Source organism: Caretta caretta, chromosome 17, assembly GCF_965140235.1.
Source record: "Caretta caretta isolate rCarCar2 chromosome 17, rCarCar1.hap1, whole genome shotgun sequence".
Lineage (NCBI taxonomy): Eukaryota > Metazoa > Chordata > Testudines > Cheloniidae > Caretta > Caretta caretta.
The window spans coordinates 5,205,020-5,215,498 of record NC_134222.1 but is presented as its reverse complement, the minus strand read 5'-3'; the positions used below and the strand labels follow the sequence as shown (position 1 = coordinate 5,215,498).

The following is a 10,479-nucleotide window of genomic DNA, read 5'->3' as shown; positions in this document are numbered from 1 at the left end:
GGGTTTACATTAATCAGGTCTCCTTCCTAGAAGCATTACATACAATTTCACAATAATATATAAACATTTGTAATACAATGAACTCCTAAATCACTAAAACTTAATTCAATAAAGTTTGTACAGGTATTGCAGGAAATTTCCTATCTATCACAGCTTACCTTCTGAATCTCCCAATAACTGATTTCCATAACCATTTTATAAGTCAATGGCCTGACTTAGTCACCATTCCAGAATGTCTTTTTGAAATGTTTAGCATTCATACGAATAAGATGATAAAACTAGATAAAGCCTGCCATGGTACTACTAGGCATGTTGCAGCCCACCTCGTGCAGCTCTCCATAATATCAAGTCAATCATGCAAACTACATCTCTTGTACATCAACCACTGATTCCAGCTCTTCTAGCTGCTCTTTTGCAGGTGATATCTAGGCTTATTAGCTCCATAACTATTGACAAGGAAATGCAGCATGACTTTCTCAAGATTCTGTAATTTTTTTGTTTTTCCTTAAGGTTTTATTTTTAAACAGAGGACTGAGGACAGTTTTAGTAAATCCAGAGCCCATTAAATTCTCTAGGGACCACTTCCTGCTGCAGTAAAAGCAACTGTCCAGAGTTCCACAACTTCAGAATCTGTTGCAAAAATACACTGCCCAAGGAATTGTTTTACCCTTTTCAGATACCTGATATGATATAAGAGCTGAAATGCCAAATCCACAACTCGTTTGGAATATTGCATATTTTTTTGCACTGAACAAATAGATGGTGGGTTGTGTGGGTTTGTTTGGTGTTTGTGCATGTGAAAATATCTAAAATTTGTTCCCATCAGCGCCACTCAAAATAAGGCTGCTACTTCAACACCAAGCAAAGAATAGTCTACTCAGCACACTATCTGGCTAGTGTTTTATGTAGTAATAAGAAATGAGATTGAACACTGACCAAATTATAATACCACATCCGTATTCTATGATGTTATAGAAAACAAATTACAACAATACTATTGGAAGATGATAGATGTGCTGCTTTGTGTGGTATTTTTGCCTATATATATCTGGACTGTTCTGTCTGGCCAAGGCAACCTTGGAATTGCAGTCCTTGGTACATATCTTTATTGTAATTAATTTCCATCAAACCTTTTACCCTCATATTTGTACTTTTTCATGTTTGTATTGGTCGTTTTGTAAACTATTTTAATGCTTCTGTTTGCTTTTTTTTCCACATCCTTGCTCTGGACCCAGTCCCACAAATCCTTCCTGTACAGACCTCCCATTGATTTCAGTGAGTTCTGCATGTGGAGGGCTTGCAAGATTGGGCCCTTTGTTTCCTCTTTGACATAGGACTATAAGTAACTCCCAGTTAAGTGAATGGGAATCTTTCAGTTGACATTAATGGAAGTTGCATTGGCCCCATAGTCACTATTAAAAGATGATTAATTCTTGGCATGTTTTGTTTGGTATATCAAAGTCACAGGACCAAGGCATAATTTCTAGAAGCATTTAGAGCATTTACATCTCTAAGTCCTTGTGGCAAGTTTTACTGTCTTAACTTCAGACTTATTTTAATGTTTTGAAATAGATGTAGTGGATTACTTGAACACCAAGTGTTCATAATTTATAGATTTTGTTTTTTTAAAAAAAGCTTCCTGAGGAATGCTAGTCTGTTTTGTCAGAACGTTGTTCACCAATGTATTTTTAGCCATCTTGCAAAAATGCAGTGCAGTTTAAAACTACAGTAGAACCTCAGAGTAACGAACCCCCATGAATAAAGGTTGTTCGTAACTCTGAAATATTCATAACTGAACAAAATGTTGTGGTTCTTTCAAAAGTTTACAACTGAACATTGACTTAATACAGCTTTGAAACTTTACTGTGCAAAAGAAAAAATCTACTTTTCCTTTATTGTTTAGCAGTTTACATTTAACACAGTACTGTATTGTATTTGCTTTTTGCTTTTTTTCTTTGGTCTCTGCTGCTCTCTGATTTTGTACTTCTGGCTCAAAACGAGGTGTGTGGTTGACTGGTCAGTTCATAACTCTCTGGTTTTCATAACTCTGAGGTTCTACTGTAATAACAATTTATGTACAGTAGGTGGCCAGTATCTTAGTTAGGTCTGCTGGGGGAAAGCTCTCCAAAGGCAACTGTGGAATTCACCTTTGTTTTGAGTATTCTATAGATCAAGACACTGAATAACTTATCAGTGAGTGTAATAAGAACTGTCAAGGTTCCTCCCCCACTCTGAACTCTGGGGTACAGATGTGGGGACCTGCATGAAAAACCTCCTAAGCTTATCTTTACCAGCTTAGGTCAAAACTTCCCCAAGGTACAAAATATTCTACCCTTTGTCCTTGAATTGGCCGCTACCACCACCAAACTAATACTGGTTACAGGGGAAGAGCTGTTTGGACACGTCTTTCCCCCCAAAATACTTCCAAAACCTTGCACCCCACTTCCTGGACAAGGTGTGGTAAAAAGCCTCACCAATTTGCCTAGGTGACTACAGACCCAGACCCTTGGATCTTAAGAACAATGAACAATCCTCCCAACACTTGCACCCCCCCTTTCCTGGGAAATGTTGGATAAAAAGCCTCACCAATTTGCATAGGTGACCACAGACCCAAACCCCTGGATCTGAGAACAATGAAAAAGCATTCAGTTTTCTTACAAGAAGACTTTTAATAAAAATAGAAGTAAATAGAAATAAAGAAATCCCCCCTGTAAAATCAGGATGGTAGATACCTTACAGGGTAATTAGATTCAAAACATAGAGAACCCCTCTAGGCAAAACCTTAAGTTACAAAAAAGATACACAGACAGAAATAGTTATTCTATTCAGCACAATTCTTTTCTCAGCCATTTAAAGAAATCATAATCTAACACATACCTAGCTAGATTACTTACTAAAAGTTCTAAGACTCCATTCCTGGTCTATCCCCGGCAAAGACAGAATATAGAATATAAATATAAATAAATAAATAAAATATAAATAAAGACAGAATATAGAACAAATTGGTTAGTCTCTAAGGTACCACAAGTACTCCTTTTCTTTTTGCGAATACAGACTAACATGGCTGTTACTCTGAAACCAGAATATAGACAGGTTTCAGAGTAACAGCCGTGTTAGTCTGTATTCGCAAAAAGAAAAGGAGTACTTGTGGTACCTTAGAGATTAACCAATTTATTTGAGCATCAGCTTTCGTGAGCTACAGCTCACTTCATCGGATGCATAGTGTGGAAACTGCAGAAGACATTATATACACAGAGACCATGAAACAATACCTCCTCCCATCCTACTCTCCTGCTGGTAATAGCTTATCTAAAGTGATCATCAAGTTGGGCCATTTCCAGCACAAATCCAGGTTTTCTCACCCTCCCGCAACTCACTCTCCTGCTGGTAATAGCCCATCCAAAGTGACCACTCTCTTTAAAATGTGTATGATAATCAAGGTGGGCCATTTCCAGCACAAATCCAGGTTTTCCTCACCCCCCCACCCCAGCAGGAGAGTGAGTTTGTGTGTGGGGGTGGGGGGGTGAGAAAACCTGGATTTGTGCTGGAAATGGCGCACCTTGATTTTCATACACATTGTGAGGAGAGTTGTCACTTTGGATGGGCTGTTACCAGCAAGAGAGTGAGTTTGTGTGGTGGGGGGGGCGGAGGGTGAGAAAACCTGGATTTGTGCTGGAAATGGCCCAACTTGATGATCACTTTACATAAGCTATTACCAGCAGGAGAGTAGGGTGGGAGGAGGTATTGTTTCATGGTCTCTGTGTATATAATGTCTTCTGCAGTTTCCACGCTATGCATCCGATGAAGTGAGCTGTAGCTCACGAAAGCTGATGCTCAAATAAATTGGTTAGTCTCTAAGGTACCACAAGTACTCCTTTTCTTTTTGAGAATATAGACAGACACAGACCCTTTGTTCTCTCCCTCCTCCCAGCTTTTGAAAGTATCTTCTCTCCTCATTGGTCATTTTGGTCAGGTGCCAGCGAGGTTACCTTTAGCTTCTTAACCCTTTACAGGTTTCCCCTGGCCAGGAGGGATTTCAAAGGGGTTTACCCTTCCCTTTATATTTATGACAAGAACTATTGAATTAAGTATTTGGAAAATGCTAGAGTATGTGCTTCCTTTGAGCTTGTGAACTGATATTGCAGAAAGTGGAATGATTTCGACTTTCATTTTCTTAACATTTCCTTGTGAATTTTTTGTAAGGAATGTGGATTGACATAATTTAAGTACAAATTAAATATAAATGAATAGTTTCCAGTAAAGTTACTGTACATTACGGTCTATGAAATGTTTGTCTTCATACTGAACCGGCAGAGGGGAGCTGTTTTATCTTAGTTTGCACTGTGAATAAATAGCGAGCTGTAACAACATTTTTTTTAGTGTTCGTGTAGTTCACAAACCTGACGTATTGAGAGACGCATAAAACGCTGAGTAAAGTTTTGTTGCTGGCAGCCACATGTATCTCTGGACAACCAGATTACAAACGGACTAAGACAAAAGCATCAGCTGAGATGGAGTGGCTACTGCCACATGACTCTTCTGTAATAAGGTAAAACACATCCTGGAATAGTACGTACAAAAACTTTCAATAGGATTTGATTTTTTAAGATAATAGTTTCTTTAGATATGTTCACACACTCTCTCCATTGCAATATGTTCTGTTTTCATATATGGTCCCTTTTTTATTTTTTTTATTTTTTTTTTAAGGGAAATGCATGAACATACTAGGAGTTCCAATAGTGATAAATGAAAAAAGTATTTTAAAATTATAGGAAATTTTGCTGTTTCACAAGCTTGCAATCATTTTAGTAATTTCAATGGCCAGTTTCACTGGGTGGTAGTGATCAGTTATTTTATTTCAGTGTATGCACTGAAAAAATACAAAATAAAAAAACCTCTCCTGTACTCTAGGTGTCTTGGAAAGCAATTAAAAAGACTGTCTGTGGACTTGCTCCTTAAACTCTATCCAGAAAACTAAGTGGTACATAGTACAGGTACTGCAGATTTTACATAGTATTATATAAAATATTAGTTATTGTATACTACAGTTAGTCCATAAATATTTATTGCACTCTGAAATAATTAACATAAGAAACAAAGTGTAGATATCAGAGCAACTCTTGTGAATTTCAAAGTAAATGTCCTTATTCTAATTATTTCAAATTTATCGTTGTCCCCATAACATAATGTACAATTGAATGTGCTTTTTCATAAAACAAAAAAAGAAAAAAATAATCTTGTACCAAATTCTAGTCTGCTTCAAGTTGACTTTTTAATTATGTCGCCTGGACAACCATAACAACAAACCTCCTGAGGGACAACTATAAACATCAGAAGGGGAAGCTACTGATGCATTAAATGACTTTTTTAGAGAATACCAGAACATGAACTGTTTGCTCAGCGGGGAAGCTTTTCTCTTCACAACTCCTAAATTTCCCTTTAACCTATACAGTTTTTTTGTATTACAGTCAAACCACATGGTTAAACTGTTCAATAAAACAATCACTTGGTTTCTGATTCAAGCTATCGTGGCATAGTGGTCTGGTGGTTGCTATGCTATCTTTTTATAAACCTTCCTAGTTTAGATTACAGGCAGAAATCAAACAATTAAAATACTCCACACTTTTTTTTTTTAATTTGAGTTGAACTCACTTCACAAACTGATAAAAGATTATGCTTGGTTAGATCAAAACTGTCAGTCACTTTTCTGTTCTAGAGTCAGGCTGCTTTGCTCTTCCCTTTTTTCTGGAATAGTAAAGATTAAATTGCTTCTGCCACTTGGATGAAGTGACATGAGTGATTTGGGGGTGGGCAACACTGTATCTGAAAAGGTGCTGAGTGTGATTTAAAGGCAAATGTAGCCAAAGATAAACCATCTGCAGGGCCACTTTAGAAATTGGTTAAATTCTGAAAGTCTGTCTCTGTCCTTGCAGCTAAACTGTGTTTAGTAGGGATTTGGTTTCAACTGTTGCTGAAATCCAAAGTTTAAGACAACAGAGTTTAGGATTCATAGCACTAGAAGGACTAAGGCCTAACAATAACAAAAACTCAGTAGGATTTCTGGCACATAGTACAGGTAGTAAAGGTCTAAAACTAAGCTCAAATCCCTAGTTTGAAGAAACAGATGTTCAGAAATGTGTGTGGATTTGCAACAGCTACAGGGAACTGTATTTAAACTTGTTTAGGAGTTAGTGATGTCATCAACTGTAGCAGGGCAACAGAACACTGAGCTGTCTATCTGGCAGGTAGGTGAGAGGGGTGATAATGGCAACGAGAGGCATTTAAAAAAATCATTTTCAGAGCCACCAAAAACATGAAATTGGCATACCTATCATGATTTCAATAAATAATACTGAGTTCTTTTTATTTACCTTCTGTGGGTTATTAGCTTTTAAAGCTTTTCTTTGCAATCCTGAGCCTTAGAAACTAGGTAACAATCACGTGTTTTTGTTTTTTTAATCACATGATTGCAAGATTTGGGATTTTTACAAAAACCACCACTATTGTAAGAGTTGACAATATTGACACTTTAAGCTAGTTGGAGCAGAGATGATGTCATGGGCTGGATTTTTCAGAGGATCTGAGCACCCTTAACTCTATTAGAAATCAATGGGAGTAGCTTGTGCTCAATACCTCTGAAAATTGTGCCCTTTAATCTGTGTGCATACTGTTGGGGGCGGGAGGGAATTCCAGTTAAGGCATTTGAGGGCTACAGTAATATAAATGTTTAATACATTTACAGGGCCTGATATGTTTTAAAATGTTTTACTTTTATCATAGACCTAGAATAGTGAGAAATTTGTAGCATGTTATTTCTACCCTACTGATTATTATGGTAGCCCTTTAAACAAACAAAAAAAAATCAGCTTACATTAAATAACAGTAAAATGTTCAAAGCAACCACCTGGTTTTCACAAACTACACTTCAAACTTATTTTACTGACAAATTTTAAATGTGGCAAAGGAGCCTCTGCTCTCACCCCTGATGCTTTCAAAGAATGTAAGAAGATGCCCAGTCTGTAACACCATCAACTCTCACACTGTAGGTTTGAAACTCAGTATCCCTATCTAGTCACTTCTGGCTAATGTGGAAGACACTCTTACAGGAGTGTGAGATTGTGCTGGCTGTAAAATAGTGTACTTAAGGAAACCCTTGCAGTTGCCATTTTGAAAATCAGGAATGGATAGAGCATTTGCAAATACTGTAGGGAACAAACAATCTTGCAGTGCTCAATAGAGGGAAGGAGGTTTGAAAAAAGAAGCCAAGTCTTTCCTACTGGTAGCACAGTGCTTTGAAGATGAAACCTGCTGTATAAGTACAAGCATGTTGTTTTCCATTTCAGTTTCTATTTTTCTATAGCACAATGCAGGGGCCAGTAGACATGATAGAGGCCATGTCATCCTGCCTAGTGATGCTGACCTATTAATCTCCAGTAAAGACTTGCAGGGAGATCTCTCTAATTTTACTTTGGTTTTTATATATTTTTTTCCTGATGGGTGCTGTAGTGAGGCCCTCCAGCCTTTCTGAGAACATTTTTAAAATCCCTTTTTGCATGGACCAAATGTGAGGCAGCCACCCCAGTGCTCGTGCTACCGCTTGCGAACTAGGATCGTGTCCTCTTCCTGGCATCAGTGAGATTGGAGGCTGGGGCTGAAGATGGTGCATGTTGCCGACGCCGCTGCCTGCGGAATAAGGGGGGGAAGAGTTAAAGATTATTTACCAGCCTGCAAAAGTGGGACACGGTTACAGCCTCCTACCTCATGCTGCAGCAGTGTGGGGAGAGGGGGGTTGCACTCCCTGCGGATGCTGCAACCTGCAGCCGTGGGAGAACGGCAGGGGCCTGCAGCCCGTCCTTAATTTGTAATGAACGAGGTGCCGGGGTCAAGCAACTTTTACAATAATAAGCCATGCGGCAAGCCCAGAGGTGCTGGGGCTATGAACTACCGCGCCCTGGCAAACATTAAGCACGGGCTAGACCCTTTGCTGATGCTGCAACCTGCAGCAGCGGGAGAAGAACGGGCGGGGAGAGGGAGGGAAACCCGTATCCTCTACTGACGCTGCATCCTCAGCAGGGCAGATGCTGCTGCTGCAGCAGCAGTGGGCGGGGGTCTGTGCGCTCTGCGGATGCTGCAGGTGGAGGGGGGGCGGGGACTGCACCCTTTGCGGATGCTCCGCCCGAAGGCAGCGGGCAGGCCCCTGCAGCAGCGGCGGGCGGGGACACGGCGGCGCCTGCGCACTGGGGCTGGGAGGATCACGTGAGGGAGGGGTCGGCCGGGCTCCCTCAGCCGCAGGGCGGGCCGGCGGGAGGCCGCGCTGAGGGAGGAGCCGGCGGCGCCCCTGACCCCCCGGGGCGAACATGGCCGGTAGCTAGCGGGGCCGGGGCGCTGCGGAGGGAGCCGGGCCGGTGAGGAGCAGCCTCTCCCCCGGCGGCTCCTTACGCTCTTTCCTCCCCTTTCTCTCCCGCAGGGGCTGCGGCCGGGACCTGCTCCCCGGGGCGCTGGGGAGCCTCCCCGCTGCGGGCGGGCGCCGGGAGAGCCGAGGCCATGGACGAGCAGAGCGTGGAGGTGAGGGGGTGGGCAGCCTCCACCTGCTGGGGCGGGGCGGGCCCGGCTCCCCTCCCTGCCGGGCACTGGCGGGAGGCCGCCTGCGCTCGAGCTGGGGGTGCCAGGACGCCTGGGTTCCAGCCCTGGGTTCGCCCCGGCTCCTTGTGGCCGTCGGGGCCCCGGTTGTGGCAGGTCGAGGTGAGCGTCGCTAAGCTGCCAGGCTCGCTGGTTGAAACGGTGCTGGCCGCCTCGGCCGGCTGCCCAGGGAAGTTGGGCCTGGCCCACCCGCTCGGATGGCCTGTGCCTCTGTCTTGGGAAAGGGAGGACAGGTGGGTGGTGTTTGGGCTTTCAGAAAGCCTCCGGCAGAGCCGCTCGCGAGGGAATAAGGAAACTAGGACTTGGTCTCTACCAAAAACTCAAGTTGACCTAGCTGTGGGGCTCGGGGTGGGGTGGGGGGTTGTCCTCTCTTTTCGCACCCCTTCGAGGCGAAGTGAGGCTGATCTAAGCTGTGGTGTCAACACCGCTAGCTCGACGGAAGAATTCTTTCATTGACCTAGCTACAGTCTCTTGAGCAGATGTGTTTGCTACAGCAACAGAAAAAACCTCTTCTGTTGCTGTAGCACGTGTCCACACTACGGCGTAACTGCAGCTGTGTCACCATCGTGCTTGTAATGTAGATGTATCATGAGTAGTTGTGGGGCGAGAGGTCAAACAGAGCTGTAAATTAGATATTGCCCAAGAGGCAGAAAACAAAGTATAGGTATAAAGTGGGTGTTTTTCAACATGTCACAAGTTAATGGCTGGGTGCCCCAAGGTTCTGCACTGAGATCGTTGTTTAACATATGCATTAATGATCCGGAAAAGGGAGTGAGCGGTGAAAGAGACAAAAAATGCAGGGGACACAAAATTATTTAGGTTAGTCTAGGTTAGAGATGTTTCTGAAGAACTTCAGAGACACATAACAAAGCCAGGAATGGAGAGCATGACATGAGCATGAGGAATGGAGAGCATGAGAGGCTGATTAATTTTAGTTTTGATATGTGAAAGGTAAAATGCGCATTGGAAGGAGTAATTGGAACCCATCATACGCTCCGCTGCTATATTAGTTGTAACCACACAAGAAAAAGATCCAAACACCATTGTGGATGGTTTTTGTGAAAAAACATCAGCTCCATGTGCAGTGATAGGAAACAAACAATATTATGGTACAGTATAGAAAATACAGAAAATGTTGTTATGCCACTTGTTTAAATAAATAAAAGTTTCCCTCATCTGAAATACTGTATTCAGTTATGGTCACCTTTTCTCAAAAATTATAGCAACAGTAGGATTTCAGAGATAGGAGACAAGTTTTTTGAGGTATGGAAAGGTTTATGAAAGGAGAGAATGAGAAGATTGAGACTGTTTAGTTTAGATAGGAGATATAAGGGCTTATGTACCCTGGGAAATTGACCATCGTAGCTCTAGCAAATTAACTATTCAGCTATAGTTACTCTGGAATAAGCGATTTTTGAGCGGTCCTTTGGATTCTTTCCAATTCGTCCACCTCTTTTTCTAAATTGTGGTGCCCAGAATTGGACACAGTACTCCAGCTGGGGCCTCAGCAGTGCTGAGTAGAGCGGGACAGTTACCTCTCATGTCTTACATACAACACTCCTGTTAATACACCCCAGAATCATATTTGCCTTTTTTGCAGTCACATCACATTTTGGCAATTCATATTCAGTTGAATTTTGATATATTGGAGATGGTTCAGTGTGTATGATTAAAGGATTGGAAAACATGTCTTACAGTGATAAACTTAAGGAGCTTGAGCTTTCTAACTTAATAAAGAGAGGGTTAAAGGGTGAGATCAGTCTATAAGTGCCTACATGGGGAACAAATATTTGATGATGTGCTCTTTGGTCCAGCAGGCTATTATAACAAGATCCAATG

General features: G+C 42.0%; 1 protein-coding gene across 3 annotated transcripts in view; it reads left to right on the top strand.

Annotated features, from left to right (window-relative positions):
• The first annotated feature begins 4,387 nt into the window (after nt 1-4,387).
• TRIM37 (tripartite motif containing 37) overlaps nt 4,388-10,479 on the top strand; it is a 53,442-nt gene continuing 47,350 nt past the window's right edge. For 2 of the 3 annotated variants that reach the window (XM_048823574.2, XM_048823573.2), the window contains exons 1-2: nt 8,272-8,364; nt 8,468-8,565. In XM_048823574.2, the coding sequence (XP_048679531.1) occupies nt 8,358-8,364; nt 8,468-8,565 (105 nt within the window). In that variant the 5' untranslated portion in view covers nt 8,272-8,357. Of the gene's footprint in view, nt 4,550-8,271; nt 8,365-8,467; nt 8,566-10,479 lie in introns of those variants that run through there. The other variant, XM_075120907.1, reaches the window with a different exon arrangement.